Source organism: Periophthalmus magnuspinnatus, chromosome 18 (genome assembly GCF_009829125.3).
Source record: "Periophthalmus magnuspinnatus isolate fPerMag1 chromosome 18, fPerMag1.2.pri, whole genome shotgun sequence".
Lineage (NCBI taxonomy): Eukaryota > Metazoa > Chordata > Actinopteri > Gobiiformes > Gobiidae > Periophthalmus > Periophthalmus magnuspinnatus.
In genome coordinates, this window is record NC_047143.1 from 24,286,537 (window position 1) to 24,313,285 (window position 26,749).

General features: G+C 40.3%; 1 protein-coding gene across 1 annotated transcript in view; it reads right to left on the bottom strand.

Annotated features, from left to right (window-relative positions):
* The window catches only part of LOC117386095 (collagen alpha-1(XXV) chain), a 271,389-nt gene that overhangs the window by 74,797 nt on the left and 169,843 nt on the right, over positions 1-26,749 (bottom strand). The window contains exons 5-6 of the mRNA XM_055229087.1: positions 7,393-7,419; positions 2,825-2,851 (exon numbers count right to left, since the gene is read on the bottom strand). Of these exons, the coding sequence (XP_055085062.1) occupies positions 2,825-2,851; positions 7,393-7,419 (54 nt within the window). The remainder of the gene's footprint in view (positions 1-2,824; positions 2,852-7,392; positions 7,420-26,749) is intronic.

Consider the following 26,749-nt stretch of genomic DNA (forward strand, 5'->3'; position numbering starts at 1 on the left):
TGGGCGAGAGCATGAAATCGGACCCAAACGGGGATATTTTAGTCTTGAGGGCACTATTTTTTCCTTCCTGTTTCCTTGTGGTGACTTACGACGCGTAACGCAACCCGAAAATCATTAAAAATTAAATACGGAATTGAAAAAGTGTTGGCAGATTTCATTATGGGCGTAAAGTAAAAGTGTAGATCTTCGGGCTGTCATTTGAAACCATTGGAGTGTATTATTACAGAGAACTACTTCCTCACTTTGAGCTCACTAATCAGATTTCACAGGGAAGGTCGTTCGTATTGACTTTCACATCATAAGAAATGCCCATCTCTGCACAAGTGGCCCTGAAGGAGAGATGACAAAGTTAATGGGTAAAACGTACTGGCGTCTGGGTGGGCGCCAAGTCGCAGGGGCCGGGACCAGATCGGTTCAGAAGATGGCTGGTTTTTCAAAGTTGTCAAGACAAACCATTGTGTAACGCTGAATCAATTACAGGCTTAAAGTGCGTATGGCGGGTCAGAGCGCTCATGTCACTGAAAAGCAGCTAACGAGAGCTAACGCAGACGCAAAACCAGAATGGGAAATGGTAAACTTTACATCAAAGAACCACTCACTCTTTCACCGGTGTACGCAGAAACTGGGGGGCGAGGTGAGTGAAGTGTCTTGCTGATGAACACAATGACAGTGTTCATTTGTGGGAGCTGGAATTGCACCGCCAACCCGTGGGTCAATGGATAAACACTCGACCGGCTGAGCTACTGTTGTCCCATTTTTAACCTTTTTTAGGGCCCGTGTTACACCGTTTCTGATCTATGTTATAACGTTTCCTCATCACAAACAGACCTGGAGTTGTGTTTTGTTTCATTCGCACATCAACACACAAACTATGCACATTTAGACTTCTCTCTGGGTAAGGTTTAGTTCTTCTCTCTGTTCCACCTTGTGATGTCACCGTGTAGTAATACAGGAAGTGCGCTACCGTGTTTTTAAACTCCTTTCACCTTCACTAGACTCATTTGGATGAGTTCAGTCCTCGAATCGCCAATCTCTACTGGACAAAAGACTTCCCTCACCCCAGACTCGTCCTTCAGCTCCTCCGGTGGGACCCCAAGGCTTTCCCAGGCCGGCCGAGAGACATAGTCCCTCCAGTGTGTCCTGAGTCTTCCCTGAGGCCTCTTCCTGGTAGGATAGAACACCTCCATAGATCCTGAGATACTTGACTCCTCCATTTGAGGCAGGAACTCTTCAACCAGGGAAGTCTGGGAGTGTTTAGACTGCTGCCCCCGCGACCTGGCCATGGATTAGCGGACCTGGTTTAGACCTGGTTTAGACCTGGTTTAGACCTGGTTTTGACCTGGTTTAGACCTGCTTTAGACCTGATTTAGACGTGGTTTAGACCTTGATTCAGACCTGCTTTAGACCTGGTTTAGACCTGGTTTAGCCCTGCTTTAGACCTAGTTTAGACCTTGGTTCAGACCTGGTTTTGACCTGGTTCAGACCTGCTTTAGACCTAGTTTAGACCTGGATCAGACCTGGTTAAAACCTTGGTTCAAACCTGGTTTTGACCTACTATAGACCTGCTTTAGACCTGGTTTAGCCCTGCTTTAGACCTGGTTAAGAACTTGGTTCAAACCTGGTTTTGACCTGGTTCAGACCTGGTGCAGACCTGCTTTAGACCTGGTTTAGACCTGGTTTAGACCTGGTTTAGCCCTGCTTTAGACCTAGTTTAGACCTTGGTTCAGACCTGCTTTAGCCCTGCTTTAGACCTGGTTTAGCCCTGCTTTAGACCTGGTTAAGAACTTGGTTCAAACCTGGTTTTGACCTGGTTCAGACCTGGTGCAGACCTGCTTTAGACCTGCTTTAGTCCTGGTTTAGACCTGGTTTAGCCCTGCTTTAGACCTAGTTTAGACCTTGGTTCAGACCTGCTTTAGACCTGGTTAAGACCTTGGTTCAAACCTGGTTTTGACTTGGTTCAGACCTGCTTTAGACCTGGTTTAGCCCAAAAAATGGATGGATGGATAATGAACAAAAAGTAGCTGTTAACTTTAAAACTACAACTTCAGAAAGTGGAACAGAGCATTTTGAGCTTTGGGAACGTAGACAATAATAATAAAATAATAAAGTGTTACTCAAACATGTGTGAATGAAACAAAACATCACTCCAGGTCTGTTTTCGAGAAGGTAACAGCAGCTCACAAGGGTCAGTTTAGCAGGACACAGGACTTTTGACAAATCGCCGCTAGACACGACCAACCAAAGTAAAAATGAACGCATTTGCACAGAAAAAAGACCTAAACGATGATAGACAGACAGACAGAGCGGAGGTAAAGTATGCGTCACGTGACTTGGTAAATGTAATCTACTTTACACAAACCAGCGCAGACGGTTCATTTTTAACCCAGAAAAATGAACATGTGATTGCTAGAGCTTTGAGTGATTCATTTGGAGCAGGGCTGAGCGTGAACGAGCACTTATAACACCATTTAGAAGCGGCACTTTTATCGAAATGTCAAACTGTACTCACTGGGTATGATTAGTGCGTATAGCGTTGACTGAATCGTTGGTGATTACAGAGACAGTTGGCTTTTTGAGCATATTTCAAACTCCCCGAAACGTCGCTCGATGTTAAATTTGAAAGGGATAGAACTGCGGAGTTGTGAAAACTATACCGCGGGGCCCAATCCAACGTGTCTTGCATTGACTTAGGAATAAGCACAGACGAATTTGCTTGTTGCGTTTGGCCACATGGGAGGAACACTATCCCGGGAATTTCTTGCATCTCCAACCTCTTTTTTGGGCACGATTCTTTCACATGCAAAGGCAAATCAAGTGAACATACCCGCGGTCCTTGGTCACCTTGATCCCCCTGCAAAAGACAAAAAGAAAACATATTTAGTACAGTGCTTACAAAAATACACTGCCTGGCCAAAATAAAAAGTCGCCACCAAAAAAAAAAGGTCCCACAGTCTAATATTTCGTTGTGGCATTGTTTCGATTTCGCTTCGCGTTTTCCACCAAGTTCTTGCATTGATGCTGGTCGAGTCTGACGCTGCACAAAACCTTCTCCAGAACATCCCAAAGATTCTCAATGGGGTTAAGGTCTGGACTCCATTGATGGAATAACCTGGTCATTCAGTATATTCAGGTGTCAGCTGACCTCATTCTGCTGAACCTAGACCGGACCAACTGCAGCAACACCAACATATTTGCTTAGTTAAATCCAGGTGATGACTTTTTTTTTTTTTTGGCCTGGCAGTGCAGAACAGTTAATGGTAAATGGTAAAATTGTAATATATTTTTCCACCTTTAAGGCATTTAAAGCGCTTTACATCAACTAAACCATTCATATAGTCATACACAAAGGTAACAGACACTGAGGACAAGGTGGGTTAAGTGTCTTGCCCAAGGACACAATAACTTTTTTTCATCTGTAGGAGCTGGAATCGCACCGGCAACTTGCGCGTAAACGGATTGGACCAATGATGTTTATGTTTATGTAGAGAGCAGGATTCGAACCGCCAACCTTCAGTGGAACTATTCTTATTCTTAGATATTCTTTTCTAGAGTTGGGTCCACTACCTTCTTGTCTCCATGGATATGCTCTTACTTAGCCTGGAATACCCCACAGTAAGGCATTAAACTGTCTATCTTCCATTACAGGTGTTTTTGTATTGTAAAAAAAAACATACATTCTTATTGTAAGCGGGTCACCTCTCCACAGATCTGACCTGTAACTTGGCCAAAATCGGCGTTACCTGCGTTTATTCGTGGAGATAGACACATTTAAAGCCATAGTGAGGAATATTCCAGGTATAGCAATAGCATCTCCATCTGTAAAGCTGCACCTTTCTGGTTTTCGCGGTTCATTTTGAAATAAAAATGTGGCTTTCTGGTCCATTGGGAAAAAGCATTTATCCCTGAACTGGTACGATCTGAATCTGTTTACTGTATGTTTTCCATTACGAGGCAGGATCAGTGTTCTAGGTTTTTCTCTCATATGTCTTTGTTCATAACTTCTCAGAATTGTGGGTAATACTTTGACCATTTCTGTAAATATTGTTATTAATACAACTACATTACTTTTCTTTGTGGTGGGGAATCAAATCATTTAAGATAACATGTGCTGACACGGGCTGGATATCGCACAGACAGAAGGAACGCAGTGGTTTTCTGTGTGAATGTGGTGTGAGTTTAAGCCCGGGAGACGGTAAAAAACCTTTTGGTGGTGTCTTTAAAGGGGAGGTACTGTATAAAAAACACTTAGAGCTTTTATTGTAACAGTGTTCACGAGCTTAGTCAAGGATTTTGATCGTTTCGGACATGTTTGAGTAGCTCTACGTTGTCCTGCATTTCAGAGTTGAGTCCTCGGAATTTTTTGGGAAGTTTCCCCTTGTCTCCGCCCACTTTTTTCTACTGGTAAATCTATCTATTGGTAAATGGTTGTGTTTTTATATAGCGCTTTTTCCACCATCAAGGAACCGTTCACCCATTCACACACACATTCATACACCAGTGTACACAGACACTTGGAGCGAGGTGGGTCTAAAGTGTCTTGCCCAAGGACGCAAACAACAGCATTCATCTGTGGGAGCTGGAATTGCACCGCCAACCTGTGGATCAGCGAATTTGACCGCTCAACCGATGATGTTTAAGTCAAGAGCGGGATTCGAACTATTAACTTTCAGATTAGTGGACAAATGAATTACAACGAAAAACACATTTGCTTTTTTGCTACTAGCGACAATAAAATGCCACTAAAGAGGTGGGGCCTATACGTTTCTGCAGTTTTAAATACAAAGCAAATGGATTCTTCTCTATTTTACGCTGTTTTAGATCCATATTGTGGTTTAAAACAGACAAAATGCATGAAAAAAGCACAAAAAGTCAATTTTCTGATCTGTTTTAATGTTGTTTCCTCATCACAAACAAACCTGGAGTTGTGTTTTGTTTCATTCACACATGTTTAACACAAAATTCCTTTCCAAAATTTCCAAAATTACCTTATTTTCTCAGACAGAAAACACTCTGTTCCACCTTGTGATGTCATGTGGTGATACAGGAAGTGCTCCACTGTGTTTTTAAACTCCTTTTACCTTCACTAGAATCATTTGGATAATTCCAGCTCTGGAATTGGCGATCTCTACTGAACTAAAGATAAACTGTAGCTTTTAACTTGAAAACTACCACTTCATGACATCACAAGGTGGAACAGAGCGTTTTGAGCTTTGGAAATGTAGACAAACTAATAATAAAGACTTGCTCAAACATGCGTCAACGAAACAAAACACAACTCCAGGTCTGTTTTTGACGAGGTAACAACATTCTAACACGTCTTAAAGCTCATAAGAGTCAATTTAGCGTAACACAGGACCTTTAAAAGCTACAGAAATCACTGGTTTGAACCTGCTTTTTATAAGAAGTACAACTTTTTTCCAAATGTGAAGTCTTGGTGTACTTTTGTTTCAGATGTAAACGAGTGAGGACATTGAGTTATGGTCCTAATCTGTTTGAAACGAATAAGCGGACATCCCTAACCTTCTCATTTGCTGCGCTCCTCGCTCTGGTTGGCAGCTTTACTACACGGCCCCAGCAATAAAATGAGCTCAACAACTTATCACACGCGGGCAGGAGTTTTAGCTCACACAAACTCCTATGCAATGCTCGAGCACTTTCAAATAAAAACAGGTCATGAAGTTTGGGTCCAAAAAAGCAGAATTTTAATGGGGAATGTTTGTGAATGGTTCTCGCTAGTGCACGCTGGGTTAATGTCGAGTGGGTGGATAAATGGTTTTATTCTGTGTGTTTCATTGAAAGGTAAATTATGTGGTTCACAAGAGTAGTTTCAAGGTGTGTGTGTGTGTGTTATGCATGGATTTCTTTGCCTGAAATTATCCACAGTATTGCATTAAACGTATCTGTATATAATGTCGTCGATTAAGACACTTTTATTGATTAAAAAAAACAAAAAACAAAAAAAACACTTGGTTTGGTGGGGTCATCTGCTCGTGTTTGAGGGAATTTTTTTAGCGACGGAGTTCAATCACACAGCATGAGCTTGGAGTAGAGTTGCCGCTCGTCCACGTTGGCCCCCAGGGAACACACCGGAGGGACTATGGCCGTGTCCCAGTTTGACAGTTGCACACTTGGAAGTACCGTTCGAACTACCCAGTTGTCAAAGGGTGCTCCGTGTAGCCTCCATGGACCGCAAAGACCGTGCTAAAATGGGACAGTCCTACACCACGGAGCGAACTTCAACCACTGTCTGTGCACACGTCATGGCGCTTATGTTACGTCACCTATCGATCGTGACGGCTGTTGACTTATGACCTGTAAAACGTGTAAAATGGACACTGAAATAATTAGTTTTATTTTGAATTCTTTATTATTTCATTGAAGAAGAGTCTAAGTGTCATCGTAAGTGTCATTTTGATCGAATGAAGTAAGCAATTCATCTTTCCCTATGAATATCAATAGGAAATTATAACTTATAGGTGATTTCTTCCCAATTGTCGCTCGTATTACGTAACTTTAAGAAACTATACCTTGTTTCTCCCGTAGGATAAGTCACGTGAAATGCATTATGGGATATATATATAGCAGTGCGTGAAGTCTGCTCAGATGCACGCTTCGTTCACGGCCAATCTCCACGGAAACGCTGGAAACGCATGGTACATTTCTCGACATCGGGTTGTCCGGAAGTTACGTAAGTGCCCTTCAAATGCACCCGACGAAGTGTGCAACCGTCAAATTGGGACACAGCCAGTGTCTTTCAGCTGGCCTGGGGACGCCACCGCAGGAGCTGAAGGAAGTGTCTGGGGTCAGGGAAGTTCACGTTTACACTACTGCCCCCGCGACCCAGCTCTGATCAGCGGAAGAAAATGGATGAATCTTTTTTTGTTTCAATAGATGCCTTTGATACTTTGACTTTTTTGGCGGCTGGTAATGGTAAACTGAACCAGCAACCTTTGGGTTTATGGGCCACTGTCACCTTTAGTGTTTCGAGTTGACAGACACATAGATCCATCCCCTGATTCAAACACTTCACCATCGCAAATGTAAAAGTAGGTCTCACAGTTTCAAGTCAAAACCCACACATTTGTCCCTGTGTCCTTATAAAGAGACACTGCGGTTTATTTTGTGGGTCGCTGCTGTTTTACGGAGGAGCGCTCTCAAACGGTCCAGTTTCAGCTCCGGCTCTCGCTCATTAATTTTCCCGTGTGCGCATTTTCAAGTGTCCGTGGAATTTGCAAACCTTTCGATTACAAACCACGATGGCCAAGATGTATATGTTATTGTATAGAGGAAAGAATCTGTCCGGGACTTTAGGTTACACAAATGGAGACATATTTGATAAGACGATAACTGAATCCAAATGTTTGAACAATGGCTCTGGATGGAATGACTCACCTTTTCACCTCTTGGACCCGGAGGACCCTGTGAAAAGAAAAGAAAGATAATCAGGCATTGTCATATTGAGCATTTTCCAAAAGTTACTCCGGTTCCATTGTAGTCAGAAAAAAGGCAAAACAATCCCACGAAATTACTAATGGCACAGTCACGATTTCCAACCATTTTGCCAAAAGCTGTTGAACAAGACTTTAAAGAATTGCTGAAATTTGAAGATTAACAAATTGTATTTTGATTAAGCTAACTTTGTTTACCTTCGTGATGGCATGCGATCACGATTTCCTGTCACAAATTTGGAAAACGGCGACGTACGCATCATAGGCGGCCCGGCTTACACAAACACGATTAGACGCAAAAATAATGCCAAAGTCAAATCTATGTTGATGCAATTCACCACCAGATTCCAGATGATTTTGCCAACGTTGTCAAAAACGAGATTCTGCGAGTGATCGTGTGATAGTCCAAGTCCCTGGTTTGGGACTTGGTAGAGGTCTGGTTCAGTCTTATTTAACTTGGGGTTTTATCTGAATATGCCTTTTTCAATCGCTGTAGCGCAAGTACAAAGCCAAGTATTTTCTGTGGTGACGCTTGTTGTGTAAAGCTGTACAAGATTTTCAGATTTTGTAGCTTTCAACAAATGTCAATCAGCGGCTCTTGGGTGGGCCTCGGTGTCGTGGCCTGAACGAGGTGTGCATCCATACACTTTCCCTACGGAGAATTGGGATTTGAAATGGTCACTTGGACACTGTCAGTGGCTGAGGACCAGATTCCAGCTTTACTCTGAGGTTGAACTTTTTGGAAAACTCAAGCTTTTGGGAAAACTAACGCTTTCTGGAAAATTCACCATTAGTTTAGCGCCGGCACAGTAACTAACTGACCACCCGCTTCGCAGCTGTTTCTGGCCACTCTTTAGCCGTTATAACCATTTAAATTATTCAATAAAAGTCATTTGTGAAAATAATTGGACAAAGTTGCCAATGACAATGAATACATCAGTTAAAACCGTCAGTGAGGAACACGTAGGCCTTATTAGTCTGTGTTTTGAGCAAAAGATCTTAAATTAATTTCATAAATCTATTTTATTTTTATTTTTTACTATTATGAATAATGACAAAATATAAGAATTTTGTTTTAGATTAGCCACATTAGACTCCAGGGTTTGATGGCAAAGTGACTTAAAAAACAACTTAATTGGCTCTGTGCTCAACAGCGCCCTCTACGTCACTGTTAGTGTCACTACTTCCTGTCCAGTTTTATCTCTATGAGGGTTTTGTCGCTAAAATGAATAAATATTTAAAGATCAGACAGTGGACAGAGAGAACAACATGTTAAAAACTACACAAATGAAATGAAAACTTCACCAGAGACACTTCTGTGTTTAGAAAGAGACATGTTTGTGTCTAAATGCTAACGCTAATGCTAATTTTGAGGCATAATAAATATTAAAACAACACCACAAACTTAATTATTCTAGATATAAAAAGAATCAAGTAGTCTTTATTTTATTTGAATTTTATGTTTTCCAGTTTTAATAAAAGTGACTGTTAGCTGTTGAGCCACAGTGAGCTAGCTAGTCTGCTGTTAGTGAGCTTATAGGCAAGACCTTAAATGAAAAATGAATTAAACATTGACATTACAGATGGTACATTTCCCGCCGTCACAGTTTGCCCTGTCTGCTCAAATTCTTATCAATGTTTCTTACTTTTAACTAACTTAAAAATGTATATTGACAACTTTACCTGACATGTTTGCGCCTCAATGCTAACGCTAATGCTAGTTTTGAGGCAGAATAAACATTAAAACAACCCCACAATCTAAAGTACTGCACATATAAAAAATAATTGGCTAGTCATCATTTTATTTTATTGAATTTTAATAGGTTGTTTATTTCATGTTTTCCGATTTTAATAAACGTGACTCTTAGCTTTGCGTCATAGTGAGCTAGCTGGCGTGCTGCTAGTGAGCTTAGAGGCAAGACCTTAAATGAAAAATGAAATAAACATTGACATTACAGATGGTACATGTCCCGCCGTCACAGTTTGCCCTGTCTGCTCAAATTCTTATCAATGTTTCTTACTTTTAACTAACTTAAAAATGTATATCGACAACTTTACCTGACATGTTCGCGCCTCAATGCTAACGCTAATGCTAATTTTGAGACATAATGAACATTAAAACAACCCCACAAACTAAAGTACTGCACATATAAAAAATAATTGGCTTGCCTTCATTTTATTTCATTGGATTTTAATAGGTTGTTTATTTCATGTTTTCCGATTTTAATAAACGTGACTGTTAGCTTTGAGCCACAGTGAGCTAGCTAGCGTGCTGCAGTGTATAGTCATTGCTTTGGCTTGTTGATATGGACAAAAAACACCCTAACATTTGTATATTTTCAAGTTAAATTTTAATTCTGCTCATTAGTGTTGGGAAATATTGGCGATGAAGTCTCTCCAAGCAACGAGTCAAGCTAACAATAAAAAGAGATTAGCCAGTTGTGCATTGGCCGTTTTGACTGAAGCTGGTCTGCTTCCCCAGATAGTCCAACACTGTAAAAACGCAATAACACTAATCCAAGGATCTGTCCATACTCCAATGGCGCAGAATACGATTGTTACTAACACAAGCAGACGGCCACAGCTCACAGACGAGCGCAGAGGTAGGCCACCCATTTCTTCTGCCAGATTCTACTACCACAGTGCATTGTGGGAAGCTCCCCAGCCAGTTTTCTGCCTGCTGCCTTTGGATATTAGTTTTGATACAGACTTAACTAGCCGTAGCTTTTCGTTTATGTACAGCAGTGAGAATGTTCCCCAAAAGGTTTAAAATGCTTCGGTCGTGTGGCTGTGAACTCGGGTTGGAAGTTTCCCATAGAGCAGAGTCAAAACTCAACTGACGGAGGTAAAAAAAGTGCTGTTTCTAAAAATATTTCCTCAAAGAACGCGGCAAAAAACTTCACCCAAGTAGATTTTCATGTCAGATGCCCTTCTTGACCAACAAAACCATTTCATATCCCGTGCAATCCCCGAGTTGCTAAGCGTCAAAATCAAACAAAAGAATATTTGAACAGTGCCTCATGTTTTATAATCTAAACTTGGCAAAACATTTAACACTATAAGAAACAAACAGTTTTATAATCCAACCAATTTAACCTTGTGAGAAATACAGAGTTGTTGTACTAATTTATGTTTTGCGTTCCAAACTTCTACGAGAAAATCCAGTTCATGATAATTCCCACTTTTGGCATCGCATGTAAAAGATTCCTCAATGCCAAGATATTTTTTGGCATGTCATTTACTCTTTCATCGTAACACAAAGTGAAGGTTACAAAGTCAGCTCGGGATGGCAGCGTTATCCGTGTTGTTTGAGGCTTTGGCGCACGTTTTTCTGTAAATGTTTTAGATTTTTCTGCAGACCTATTTGAAAGGTAGCAGAGATTTTACTCGATGTTTTTAACCAAAAGCTGATTCTGGCTCCTGTGGGAGACGGCGGTCGTATAGGTTTGGACTTTCCCCAAAACTAAACTATATTTTGGGGTTGAAAATGCATTTAATTCTCTCTCCAGTGGCCCAGCGCACCCCCAAATACACATCTTCCTCTGTTACAAATCATCTTTTGATAGAAATTGATCAGGATTCGGTCTAGTGCCCAATGCTAAGTATCATAAGATGTGCGGCTTAGCATCATTGTGGCTGTGTGTCGTTTCCAATAAGAGAATATAGAGCCGTGCTGAAACTGGCTTTGTTTCATTGCAATGTACATATGGTTATTATAATACGTTTGAATAATGTGTAGCGTATGTTGTAGTATGTAAGTAATGCAGTTTGTTTTTTAGACCACAGAAAAGCACATGTTAATAAAGCATAATGTTTAGTTTTTTTTGTTTTTTTAAGGGGGATTTTCGTCCGCAGTGGCCCAGGAAATTTATATCTCTTAATAGTATCCATTTTGATTGGGCTGAAGTTTTCCTGGCATAAAAGTTTCCATTTATCCAGGTTTGGAAGCGGTGCAAAGACAACAGTAATTTGTACGTAGAGCTGGTTGAATTAGAATAAAATAAACGGTAAACGGTCAGATTTTTATGCAGCGCTTTTCCACCTTCAAGTCACTGAAAGCGCTTTAAATCAAGGAGCCACTCACACATTCACGCACACATTCATACACCAGTGTACACAAAATCCATGGAATCGAAAGAGTGGGAGTCAAAATTTTGCATGGGTGTGGTTTGTCAAGTACAGTTGTGTGTTAAACTTTGTCTTCGTCTTGCCCAGTACAGATACGTATGTTGTAAATTCTCTTGAGTGCAAAATAAACCCAAGAGTGCACCTAATTATGAAGCGTTTTATCGTCCGAGAAGCACAAAGTTGGCTGTTAGCATGCTAGTTGTTATTAGTATGACTGTTACGCTCCCGACGGTGCCTTTGTGTTGTCCCTGCTGTCTCTCCGTCTGCAGGTGGCGCTCTTCTACCTGGCTGCTGAAGGGTCCTACGTCCGATTGGAGCGACAATCAAGAGCCTGGCCAATCACGACCTTCCACCTGTGACAGCCACGCCTTAAAAGGACCCGCCCCTTTTGTTGTTTGCGACTCTTGTAACATGGACTTTGAAAGTGCGACTCTCCTAGATCCTTGGTTAATTCTGAGACTCGTTTGTTTTGCGCGGAATTGTATTTTTAGTACTTTGTTTTGTTAGCTGTGTTTAAGTTACTCATTGAAAACTACTCTTAAGAGCTTCTTTTTGTTAGTTTTTCCTTTAACGTTCCTTTTAAATAAATTATAACTTTAGTCAACCATTTTCCATCTTGTTTTGTTACTCCCCCTTTCCCTCGCTAGGCTGGGTCGTAACAATGACCTCTGAAAGTTAAAGCGAGTTAAATGCACTTGTGAACTCGTCGTTGGATGCTCAGAATGAATAAGCTAACTCTGGACCAATGTAAACTAATTAAAAGTCTTATATCACGCAAAACCGAAGCTATTACCTTATCAAAAACATACCCAGATTTGTGTTTTGTTTCATTCACACATGTTTGAACAATACTTTATTATTAGTCTGTAACATCTCAAAGCTCAAAATGCTATGTGAGCCACCTTGTGATGTCATGAAGTGGTAGTTTTCATGTTAACCGCTACCTTTTCCCTTCTGTTCAGTAGAAATAGACAATTCCAGCGCCTGAACGTATACAAATTATTCTAGCGAAGGTGTACGGAGTTTAAAAACACAGTGGAGCACTTCCTGTATCACCACACGATGACATCACAAGGTGGAACAGTGTGTTTTCAGTGTGAGAGAAGAACTTACACACGTTTAACTTGTGTGAGAATGAAACAAAACACAACTCCAGGTCTGTTTGTGACGAGAAAACAACATTATAACAGATCAGAAAACAGTCTAATATGGGGCTCGTTAAAGTAGCTCTGTTTTTGCAGTTTTAAAGACAGTAAAAATCAGGTACAGCGCCTGTAATTAAGCATAAACAGTGTCCATAAACGGGCGCACCTGCCTCGGAGCATCTTTTGAGCCTTTGCCAAAGCAGCAGCAGTGAAAAGGAGCCGAGCTTACACAGGTGTTGATGTCCACTGAGCCGCTCTACAAGTACAAACCCGCTTCCACCCATGTACGCCGCGCTCTTCCAAACACTCCTTTGTGAAATAGCACTTTAATGGCGTCTATAAAAACCCATGCCGTACTCACTAAACTTTTTGGACGCGCTCCAGTGGATGCTGTCTGCTGTCTGAGTGATGTGCAAATGATGGGCTGTTTAATGAGCAGGTGCAGAGCGATCATTTCCACATGTGTCTGGGGCGCTGGGCATGTGCACTATCCTTATGGTAAAGTTCAACTATTCAAGTCAAAAGTGGGATAATACGGCTATTTTTATTAACATTAGAGGTTGGTTATGTCGAATCAGACCTATTGTGCTCGTGTCTGCTTTATAGTTATAATCTACGACACCTGTGGATCATTATAATTTACATTTTAAATCGTAATATTCATCTAAAACTCAAACTCAATTTCACCGAGGGCCGCATCAGCAAAATGTTTCGTCTCAAATTTGCAAAGATATAAGAAATACGTCTGTGTAACTGCGTAACTCCTGATAATCTGACATTTTAAGACAGTCATACATTTAAATTTACCTTGTCACGGGCCACAAAAAATTACATGGCGGGTTTGACATGGCCGCGGATTTACATGTTAGAAAACAGTAGAACCCAACGGGAGCTGACGTCGCCTTAAACGTTACAAAAAAACTGTCTGGAACTGTGGACTCCTCCGATTGATAGCCGCACGTCACGTTAGCGAGCGCCAGATTTTTTTTCATTTGTACGAAAATGACAACGCGGCGCTGCTGAATTCTACGAGTATTAGCGATTAACAACTTAAAATTGCAGAACGAAGTAAGTACGTCACAGTGGGCGTGTAGCGATCGTGATGAAAACGGGGGTTGATCCGCAAAATGGCGTCTTGAAACTAAGCTTTTAACCCTATAGCGTCGGATGCTATCGCCGCAGATAGACTCGCAGTTGCGGACTTTCCATTACCGTAACGCCGCAACCAACTGTGCTTCATGTAAATTCAAACAGCGTCTCAAAGCAGAGGCACGGGGCTCTTTAAATATGTTACTGTCATTACGGTAATGTCCTTACGTCGTCCCTCAAAGACAACCAATCAGAGCGCAGGTGCCGACCGGATTGTCTCTGTCGGTTATTTGATGCGTCAAAGGAAAAATAAGGATGGATAGAGGTGTAAAATAGAGGTAGTTGTGTGAAAAAAGGCAAAAGTACATGCTGATAGTTGCTCTGTTATGTTTTTTATGGCTAAAAAATTTTACATTACGCACAATTGGTTGCGGATTTACGGTAATAAATAAAATAAACAAAACACAAAACTTCGAGATGGTAAATGAGAAGATGAAAACAATTTTTTTTTTAACCTAAATAAACTGTAACGTGGGTAAAAAGCTCATAAAAAGGTGATTTTGCTTAATTTTGCTTTAAGACTATGGAAATATTGTTTTGGAGATGTGCAAAATCGTCTATTAAAACGTGATTAAAATTTCAGCACAAAATAAAATAAAAATAAAAAAATTGGGTATGAGTTTTATGTGATACTTGAACCTTAACCGTGACATTCATAGACATGTTTTAGCAGATTTCTGATGGATTACCACAAAAACTCCAATATTATCATGAACATTATCCCTATTAACAGATTTACTTTGTTATTATTATTTGTTTAACACGAAAATTATGTTTTTATTGTTTTGAAATACACGTTTTTCCCTCGTGGAGTCTGCACGTACCTGTTTTACATTTGTCTGTCCATTTAGCAAACTACTATTCTACTATTAAAAGACCATGAAGTACATTTTACTTAGTTAGTTCACACCCCAAGATCTAATATCCAACTACTCCAGTGTAAAGTTGTTTTTAATTTGATATTTTGAATGAACGAAGTACATGATCAGGGTGACAAAAAGTGCAGAACATAAATAACCCGACCTAGAACTTGACTTCAGTTATATCCGCCGTGATCGACAGTAATAACGCAATCATTTCTGGACTTTTTTGAGGGGGAAATTCGCCGTTTATTCGATCGCTTTGTTATCCCAGTTGCTATGAAACAATCTAACTTTATTGAAATGATATAAAGCAGAGATTCTTTCCACAGCTCCACTCCGTCTCGCGCCAATCTTTTTCTTTACTACTTTCAAGTGCCAGCACATAATGGCTGTTTTTCTATACGTCTTTGTTAAACCCATTCAAATGTTTGCACTAGCAGCTTGTCAATACTCTCCCATTGTCCCAGAGCAATTTTCTTTCACAATTTTCTGTAGCACTTGTCGAAAAAGTAGATGGGAACATATTTAGTGCCTCGCCATCATTACAGAAGTGCAAGTCCCACTTAAGCCGGCGATAGGGCAGTGCGTTCCCATGGAGCTGCAGCGGAAACTGGATTTTTTTTTTTTTTTACAAGTGTGTTGTGGCTTTTTTTTGTTGCCATTCAGAAAAACAGCAGAATTATGTGGATTACTGATGGATGGTGTTAGCCTCTTTCTCCAACCGACTCCAAATAGTGGCTTTTTATGTTTTTTTGTGACAATAGTTGCACTTATCAGCTAAGATTTACCATTTTACCCATTTAACGATTCTCCGAAGATTGTAGCGCGACACTGAGGACATTTTTAGGAACTCACAGCGATAAGATTAAATGTCAACCTTAACGTCCATGGAGTTATCTTATTTTGGATTGGGTTTGTAGGGTGTAGTACAAATACACGTGAAGTAAAAAGCACCGTCCTGATTTGTACCGTCTTAAATGTGAAAAACCAAACTAGCTCATTTGAATCCAGTTGTCCCTCACTATATCAAAATCTACGAAACGTTCTACACCGACAAAGACGCCTACGAATGTTTGAACTTTGAGAGAGTTTAAACAAGAGAGAAATGTGAGAAAATGCTAATGCCTGTGTGAGAAAAGTGTATAAAGTGTGTGGTGAGGGGTTTTACAGCCAAAAACATATAGAATAATTGAAAAAATAAAGCTGATACTTCGCGGATTTCACCTATTGCGGGTTATTTTTAGAGCATAACCCTCGCGATAAACGAGGGACCACTGTATTTGGCGTTAGTCCCCTCTTTCCTAGCACATTCCTAGTGTCCTAATCATTCACTGTGATGAGTTTATAAGCACTTTTCACAACTTTCAGAGCAGTTACGGTAATGCTAATAACAACTAGCCTGCTAACAAAACGCTTTCTGATTCTCGAACAATGAAACGCTCTATAAAGGTAGCACGCAGCTGTCTCGTTTGGACATTAAGAGTTACTTTTACGATGTATCTGTTCTGGAGATAAGCCATAGACTGTATAAAGAAGTGGAATAAGTGAGTGTTCAAATGAAGATTATCGAGGTTTGCAGTTATGGGGCGAATTTGGAGTTCCATCAGCGCCACTGAGGGAGAGCAGGTAATTAGCAATGCTGCTAATCAAACCTTTTGCCTCATTTGTCTGTTATTATATGTTTATATCTTGAGTTATGGACACATTAGCGAAATAAAAACCCCCGGATCATGTAGAGCAGGTTAATACGAACATTTTAAGATCAAAATGACGAGTCTGACAGCAGCAGTCACAGGCATCTTTTTTTATGTTAATTTTATGATGATTATTTGTGATTATTTATATTTTGATTTGTGTAATTTTTAATGTCTTTCTTATTACGTAAAGCACTTTGAATTACTTTGTGTACGAATTGTGCTAAACAAATAAACTTGCCAACAGTTACAGTTAAAATTAAATAAAAAAATAAATAATTAAAATAAAATAATTAAATAATAAAATAAAATAAAAAATACAAATAAAAACAATAATTAATATAACAAATAATAATAATAATAATAATAATAATAATAATAATAATAATAATAATAATAATAATAATAATAAAAGAAAGAGGGGCGATGTTTTTTCAATAGAAAGTGAACTGGAGCCAGAGTCAACACAGCTGGAAACGCACCCGTGTTCAATTTGTATCTGTAACGTAGCGGCTAGCAGGTTAGCTATGTCCATTTATATACACAGTCTATAGGAAAATCAGGCGCACCCTAAACATCCAAACACTATCAAACCAAAATTGGCTTCATAACTGACAGCCTAATTTCATTTTATCTCGTGTCCTTGGTCAAAGCCTGGATTCCGATTCTTCTCATTCCTTCTTCCTCTTCTGCAATTTCGCGCAGAATGTGGTGGATGAGATTCTGACATCCTCCCCAGACACAGGAGCAGGATCAGGCTTGGCGCGCGTCCACTGATTTTAGCTGTTGTTGACGTGAGCAACATGAGTCCCGACGGTTTGGCAGCACAATCTTGTAAAGCAATCCGCCTAATCCGACGCGATACGGAAAGGCAGGAACGGGAATATCCGCGTAACCCCTGTCTGGACCGGAGCTGTATTAGTTTTCATCATGGTGACCCGGGATCCAAAAAAGTCGATCCATCAAAAAGAGCTCATATCCTCAATGGAGAAAGTGGGCCAAGTTAGCTGGCAGGAGGCGAACCGAATCCCACATGGATCCAATCTTTTCCCCCTGAAGCACTGGCATCTCGAAGGCCAACAACTACTGCTTTTACAACCTGAGTTTTACAGGCGCTTGTTTTTTTCTCACACACAGCACTACACAATATTCATAAACACATGTGTACACAGGAAGCTGGGGTAAATTTGTGCAAGAGGTAAAAAGTGTTGACCGAGGCCTGAGTGAAGAGGGGCAGGTGAGGAGTGCGAGTGGCCACAAAAGTAGGACACGAGCCAATGAAAAGCATCCTGGAAGGGGCAAATCTGACTCGCGCGCTTGTCTGACGCACAGGGAAAAATGTAAGTGGGAATAAAAACACATTTTTCCAAGAATTCTGCATATCAAACAAGGTGAGTATTCATAGATTTCTGTAAAGTTAGAGCCACGTTGTGACTAAGAAAATAAAAATCTTTGCATATTATGTTATGTTGTCCATTACAGTTCATTACAGAGTTGTATTTTTGTTAATTTAACCTTTATTGAACCAGGAAAGTCCCACTGAAGTTACTAATCTCTTTTCAAGGCAGACCTGGCTAAAACGGCAGCACAAATGACTCAAAACATTTAGACATTAAGAAGAATTTGCATGGTAAACGGACACATTTTTATATAACACTTTTCCACCTTTAAGACTCTCAAAGCACTTTACATCAAGCCAGAGAAAAGAAATAGAAAGAGGGGAGTTAAAGAAGCAATTTTTGTTAGGAAAGACAATCCTTCCTTGAACAGGAATGGGAGCCTTAGACATCATTTATCTCCTATTTATAACTCCATCCTCAGACCCAAAGCAAACAAAGGAAACAAAGAGAACAACAGAGCGAGCCAAACCCATTAAAAGTGAATGATTATGCTAAGTAGGTCTTGACACAGTGCACACTAAGCTCAATAGACCTAGCCTACAACCAGAAACTGTAAATAATAGCTGTTTACAGTTTCAGTTTCAGTTTAGCTCGTCCCTTCAAACAGATATAAGGCAGTGTCCAGCAGTAATCTGACCAAAACTGAAGAAGCGGCTTGGACGAGCAGCTTTTTGTCCAGTTCACAGACTTAACTAAGGCTTTTACTTTACATCAAGAAGCCACTCATCCATTCACACACTAACGTACACTGGGAGCAAAGTGGTTAAGTGTCTTGCCCAAGGACACAATGACAGCCATCTGTGGGAGTCACCAACCTGTGGCTCACTGGATCTAAGCGCTCTACCAACTGAGCTACTGTCGCTACACTTGCATGGTATTTCACTTAATAGATCTGCAAAGTTAATTTACACATTTGGTAAAACTATCCCATAAGACAGACACGGGCAAACTACGGCTCAGGGGCCACACATGGTCCTTTGGTCTTATTAATCTGGCCCATTGAACGTGACCAAATTATATAATGCATTTGGAAAACTATTTGTACAATGAGCCTTGCATATTCATGTGGCTCGTGTGTCAAAAAGTTTGTCCACCCCTGGTCTAAGATATAGAAATATACAAACAGTACACACAACCATGTACTACTCTCTCAGCACCGCAAAAGTACCACAACTTTAACTATTCAAAGTAGCAGAGAAGAAAACCATTCATAAATCTCTCCTATTTTGAATACAATATCAGATGACAAGTAGAAATGGTAAAAAGATAAATATGTCGGATTTAATGATAGAAATACGCCGTCATACCAAAAAGTATATTTACGACTTTAGTGACTGAGGGAATTAGTTTTTGCGCGAGCCGACGCCGGGGAGCCGCAGGTGAGTCACTCCGAGCCCAGCAGCGCCAAGAACTTTGCCAGATCCACATGAGCTGCCAGTCAACACATGATTTAAAATTACACAAATGATTTTTGACTTGACAGGGGGCAAGTCACATGTCAATCACACCTGTCACTCAAACGTAACAACAGGATTTAACGGCTTTTGTGCTGCTGACTCTTGACGTGATAAAAGACTGAAAAATACCAGTGGCTTTGGGGCGATGTTTGTATGATTTTTGTAGCGATATAAAATACAGAAGCAGTTCCATTGTGAATGACATATCCCCGAGTCTGCGTCTCCATCTGGTAGGTCTACTGTTGCTTTAGCTGGTTTACTCTAACCCTCAGGGGGAGGTTTTTCAAGACTGGAAGTTAATGGAGGATAGGGATGTGAGTAATCAGAGTTGAATGGGCAGGATCGGACAACCGCAAGTGGCTGGTGGAAATGTGGACACTGAGGTTAGGCCGGGATAGAAAAACCACACTGAAACAGCGGACTTTACAATGGCATCTGGTTCCCATAGCCGCAGCGTATCACGATTAGGTGAAGTTGTGAGTGTGCGAGGGCATTTTTGTGAGCCGATGGGCTGTTGTAGACACGTGTTGTTTGTCAGCGAAACCTGTGGAAGGATTTTTGCCGGTGTGCGTTACATATGCAAACTGTGATCAAATTGGATGTTTTGGTACCCAGAGTTTTGAGAAGAGAAAAGATATTTAAACGGCTTTGAGGAAATTGTAGGCGTTGTATCCAAATATTAAACTTTTTGCTGGACAATAGCAAGCGTGGAATAATTGTCGTAGGTTTGAAGGGGCCATTTTCCATTTATGAAAGAATCCCCTCCTCCGCTTTGGTTACAACCGCATTCGTTTCTTGTCATTTGATGAGGAAAATTCTTCTTAGTCAAATGCCGTCAAGTCTTTCTTTCCAACGTAGCTGTGCCAAGCCTTATACCAAGTTAAGGTAGTGGCAGTCCCTGGGAGAATTTGGTCTATTTAAACAGTGATGGATGCTGTTCATTACCGTAGAGCAAAGCCTGACATTTGGCCAGGGTCCTTCTTCTTCTTCTTCTTGTCGTTCGCAGAAAGGATGGGTACAGCGTTTGCGTCAAAAAAGGTCTTCTGAGGTTTGTCGAGATGAGTGCCAGAAGTTTTAGTTGGCCCTTTGAGACCAAATCAATTCTGTCAGGTTTCATTGTCCCACTTGAGGTTCTTCTTCTTCTTCTTCTTCTTCTTCTTCTTCAATCCAAAACAGACCAAAGTTGTGCGTTTTGACTATACTTATCCATATAATCTTTGTAGCATTCATCTTACTCGACATACTAATCAATTCTAAAGCTTCAGCAAAATGAGATACTTTCCCGGAGAGTTTTCGAATAGTCTTTATTTATTTTTGTACTAGTATATGACGACATGGCGCTATAAAATTTAAAATACTGTAACGTTCTGGTGTAAGGGAACATGGCGAATTTTGTCTTTGTAGACCGTAACCCAGGGGTGCCCAAACTTTTCTCTTTAAGGGCCACATATAAAAACACAAACAAAGCTGAGGGCCATAGACTGGTCACCGTTATTATGACAAGTTAGACTGAACCTCTAGACCTTTATTCACGCCTACGTCCTCAATCGAACACATTAAATATTTGATATGGGCTTGTTAAAGTAGATTTTCAGAAATATACAGTAAAAAGTGCTGTTTAAGGAAGCTAAAGGGCCGAGAAAAATTGGTCTGAGGGCCGCATTTGGCTCCCGGGCCACAGTTTGGGCAGTAGGTAACCCATGCCAAAACACGAGAGAAACAACAGCAGGCGCAACTCACTAAAACACCAATAACTGATTAATAGAACTTTCACATTAACAACAACACAACGATATGAAAATGACATTGTATTGCTTGTTTTTATTATCGCAGTGGGATCAGATCTGGTGTCAAGCCTTTTCGTCAGCATCGAAATCAAGTATTGTGGCAGAATACAGGACACAAGGACTCACTGGTGGGTTTCAGATGACATCACAACCTTCTATAGCCCAATAATATTTAAAACAGATGGAGAACAGCTGAAATTAATGTGGTTTTAATGGCGATTTTTGTTGAAATATGGAGTATACTCACTAATAGAAATGGTTCAACAGGTTCATCTTTGTGCATTTGCCTTTTGGATAGTTCATGGTTAAGTATGATGCGATTAATAGGGCAATTTAGCACAAAAACAACAAAAATTAAAGTGTACACGATGACCAAAGGCTGGACAATGGCCTGACAACGAAACACGACCAAGGCATATGTTATAGATGGATTAAATGGACTTTGGATTCACTATCGTTCGCTTCACCAGTCGTCTTAATGCATGCATATCTGCGGACAGTAAGGGGGTAAGCCAGACTACCACAGAGCGCCCGTCCAGTTTTATTTCCACTCCAAATGAACTGGCACCTCTAGCCTGGCTACCCTTCACGCTCCAGCTGGGATATGTTTTATTAACAAAGGTATAAGGCCGTCATGAATAGCAGATGAAGAACGGAGGTCACCGTAGACTTTGATTCAACCCGCTCGCGCTCATGCCACCAATGCGGCGTAACATTGCAGCAGATCAGATTGCTGGAAACTATGTAAACTCGAGGTATTTAATCCAGACACTCGAATATACTTGAAGTCTTGACGCGCACGTGGACTCCTGGAGGCCTGGCATGAGACCCTTTTACGTGGGAGTGAGGTTTGCTTTAGCGGCCTGCGTTCGGTTTGGTGTTTCCAACGTTGTATCGCTTTCAAATATTTGCCTTTTTGCTTTCTGACCGAGATTTCAAACGGCTTCTTTTATGCCCCCTGTATAATTTTAATTTACTACGGCGTACAGATGGAGCGCAGGGCCGGTGGTGTAGAGTGGTGCAGTCTCGGGGAGGGTAGTCCACGCTTGATTGGTGTTAAATGGTCTATATACGCAGCGGTTGGAGCATCGGGTTTGGTGTTTTGACACAGAGCGCCCGAGAGGAGAAACAGAGAGATGAGGAATACGATAATAAATGAGAAAAGACTGGATCATCCCACAGGCCCAAATAACCTCTGTAAGCATGTGTCTCGTTACAACAGCCATTGGAGATAAAGTTTTGTCAATGCGTCCAAGACTTCAGCGCTGTCTCTAACATAACAGCGAGGATATAACAAGTTTGGACTAAGCACATCAAAACAATACTAGAATCTAAAGCCCGCCACACACAAGAGAGGATAGTGATGGGACTTTCGGCTTTTTTTATGGGACTTTTTTGGATCAGTTCGTGTCAAAGAGTTGTGCAAAAGACTGGTTCTTTTACTATTTATATGTGACAAACTAATCACAGACAGAAATGATCAAGGCTCAGATGTGTTAAACTGAGTGGGAGAGTGTTTACCGTATCAAAATATGACTCATCTAAATAAAGTGATTCACTAAAATAATAATATTTTAAAGCATAACTGATAATATGAGGCCAAATATGTGGTTTTTTGGTTTGGCTACTCTGCTTCTGTGTTGATTCTTGTGTCGGTTCAGTGTTAATCAGGATAAAAATGCGTAAAAATTTGAAAGAAAAAGATTCAGTTCGTTTAAACCACATGTGTCAAACTTAAGGCCCGTGGGCCAAATGCGGCCCGCCACGTCATTTTATGTGGCCCGCTACAAGGTAAATTAAAAGGTATGACTGTCTTAAAATATCAGTTTATCAGGAGAGACACAGTTACACAGCCATTTTTTCATATCTATGCAAATTCATATGCAATATTTGTAACTTGAATTAGTAATAAATACAGAAACAGTTAATTAACAAGATAAAAAAATAGTTACATTAATTTTACATTACATTTAGTTACATTTATACTGTCTTACATTTACATCTGGCGCTTTGAGAGCAGCCATTTCACTGATGTGGCCCTTTGTGAAAATGAGTCTGACACCCCTGGTTTAAACAATCAACAACAGTCTTTTTAAACAAATTATTTTAAGGAATTGTTCAAATGAGCCGACTCGTTCGTGATCGTCACATCACTACTAGGGGATTTAAAGTCTAAAGTGCGACAAAAATGAAAAAAACAGCACAGAAATGAAGAACGCGAAGCTTGCAGAGACTAGACTGGGCGCTACAGGCTAAAGTCGAGCTAACAAAACTAGCGCACTGATGTCAACTGTTTCCTGTTTGCAGTAAAACGACTCGCTTTGAGATTTTAAAGTGTCCAAAGATCAGACCATTGCACTTCGAGGTTAGATACAAGTCAAACAGTATTATTATTAGTAGCAGTAGTAGTGAAGTGTGGTGCAGTAGTTCAGATAAATACTTTTACTGCACAGAAGGCTGGAGATAAACGATAGAGAAAGTAGATACAGAATACAGAAAGTACTGTTTACTGTAGCAGCAGCTTCAGCCCGATCCTCATTGTGTGGACGTAAAACAGAAACATGTGAGAATCTACGCTTTGTTTTTGAACTTTTAACACTTCAAACTGTATAATATCATCCGTGGAGAACACATTCTAATGGATAATCTGGGTGAGATGCTGCAGTTTAACTTTACAACTTTTTAGAGATGAGTAATAAAGACGTGTCATTATTTTTGCCGTTTGCCGAGTTTATATCTTACGTCTGTGTCCATCACTTCGTCTGACGCTCTGTTTTATCGGCCGGTGCAGCGGTGGTGATGTTTTGAGGTTACGATATGACAGAGCAGCTCAGAGTCGCACTAAATCGGGTCACGCCTACGTAAGGAGAAGCAAATCGAGCCCTGACGTCTCACGAAGTTCAATCAAAACTCAACTTTACATACAATATTGTTAAAAAAAACCAAACATCCCTAGACATTTGTTCGGTCCCACAACAAATAAAGCAGTTACGTGTTGCAATTTCATCTTTTATCTACCGATTTAATTCAATTCTTCAGTATTTTGGACAGGGACAGAGACAATACAAACAATAAACATCTACCGGCCACATCCTGGACTAGTAACGAATTGCACTGAATCTTACGCTTGTTAGTGACATTATTATTTCATTTTCCGACCCATTCAGTCCGCAGATAAAACTGTACATTAAAGTTCTTAGTACAGCTTGCACAGTATTCACTCGTGCAGCGACAAATATCTCAGTCGCACTAGTCCATCGTGGCCTCCTCAAGAAGAAGCGCACCCCTAAAAAAAGCGTCATTATAATCCACCTGCAGCGTTTGGAGACTGGCTTTTTTGTAACGAGTCCAGAGTCCAGAGTTGGGCAGCGTGCAATTTAAATAACATAAACTTTCCATCATCAGAACATGACCCAAACTTGAACAACAGAGTATTAGCTTGAGCGTAGAACATCCTGCATTGTCTATAAATCTCATCATCTGCCGTGTCCGCAGTGAAGATACGCCCAAGGTATTTAATTTTAGCTGTAACCTTCAACACATTAGACAGGATAAATCAGGATATCTCATGTGTTTATCCTCTTTGGTCCTACAGATCATGATCATACTTTTAGTTGTGTTGTACTTAATATCATACTCCACTACCAACTTTTCAACTTTTTATTTGCACAAAGGGACCTTGTTGAGATCTTGTACATGTATGACAAAATGAAGGATAGAAACTTTACAAAATACTCATGTACTGGGGAAACTTGACAACTGCGTAACTCACATTACACTGACCAAACAGCAAAAAAAAAAGGAAAAAAAACACTGTTCCACGTCGAAGTCAATCACAAGTTGCCAATGACGACCACTCTTGATTCGATTGAGAACCCCCACCCCCACCCGTCCCCTCCGCCCGCTCCCCATCCGCCTCCGTAACCGCGCAGCCCTCTCCCATCATCAGCCCGGAATGAGCAACGATTAAGTCACACAGGACTGTAATGACTTCAGCAGGGTCTGTCCGCCTGGGTACAATTTACACACTGTTCCTCGAGTCACAGAGGGAGGAGGGTGGGTGGGGTGCGTTGAATATTCATGGTGGTGCGCCCCTGCCTTACCCCGGGTGGGCACGCACCAGATGAGATCACTGGTGTCTCTTTTTGGGGGGATTTCTGGATGTTATGGTGTGACCAGAGTGACTCAATCTCTATTACGTTTTATGGAGATGCAGAAGTTTGAGGTTGTTTTTTTTAAGAAATGTGGTTGTTTATGGTCAAAATGCATCGCACGACTGAGAGCAGTTGGGATATTGGTAAGAAAAGCCACAATAAAAATTAAAAACACAGAAAGAAACCAAAATTTAGGGTAACTAATGACATCACCACCAAAATGTTATGTTCTTGTTCCACGGTATGGCATTAATCTATATCCATGGAGACGAGTAGGTGATGCCGTCAAGACGAGTTCTGTGCTGTTATCAGGCTAAAATTTATTAATATTTAGAGATCAGACAGTGGACAGGGAGCTGCGGGTGGTTTAGGGGTCAGGGGTCAGAGGTTAGGGGGTTTCTTCTGTGTTTAGAAAGCGCTAATGCTAACGCTAATACTAATTTTGAGGCATAATAAATATTAATCTACATCAGGGGTGTCAGACTCTTTTTCACAAAGGGCCAGATGTAAATGTAAGACAGTATAAATGTAACTAAATGTAATGTAAAATTAATGTAGCTTTTTTTTTTAATCTTGTTAATTAACTGTTTCTGTATTTATTACTAATTCAAGTTACAAATATTGCATATGAATTTGCATAGATATGAAAAAATGGCTGTGTAACTGTGTCTCTCCTGATAAACTGATATTTTAAAACAGTCATACCTTTTAATTTTCCTTGTAGCGGGCCACATAAAATGACGTGGCGGGCCGCATTTGGCCCACGGGCCTTAAGTTTGACACATGTGTACTACATATAAAAATAATTGGGTAGACTTTATTTGAATTAAGTTGAAATTTAATAGGTTGTATTTTATGTTTTCTGATTTTAATAAAAGTGACTGTTAGCTTTGAGTCGCAGTGAATAAGTTGCGTTCACATTTGAGAATTGGATGATGTCAATAATGTAATATGTAATGCAATAATTAGATGTTGGACAAGGATCTGTATGAGAAAGATTTACTGTTTTATGAAGGAAATAAGAAAAAATAAACCTTTATTTGTCCCGCAATGGGGAAATTGCAGAAAAAACATTGAACATTTATAATCAGTGCTGCCAGGTGAACGGTTTTCCTGCAGAGTTGGGCGTTTTTTGATGCAACGTGTTAAAAAAGAAGTAAGCCCTACACATTTATTGGGCCAATCCCTAAACTTGATAATTACCGTATTTTCCGGAGTATAAGTCGCACCAGCCAAAAAATACATAATAATGAGGAAAAAAACATATATTTCACAGATAAATCGCACTGGAGTATAAGTCGCACCAGCCAAAAAATGCATAATAATGAGGAAAAAAACATTCAAAAATTAAAAATTAAAACAACACCACAATCTAACGTATTCTACATATAAAATTAATTCCATTTAATTAATTCGAATTTTAATAGCTTGTTTATTTTTGGTTTAATAAAAGACACTGTTAGCTTTGAGACACAGTGAGTTAGCTGACGTGCTGCTGCCTACTAAAAAAGAATGACACATAGT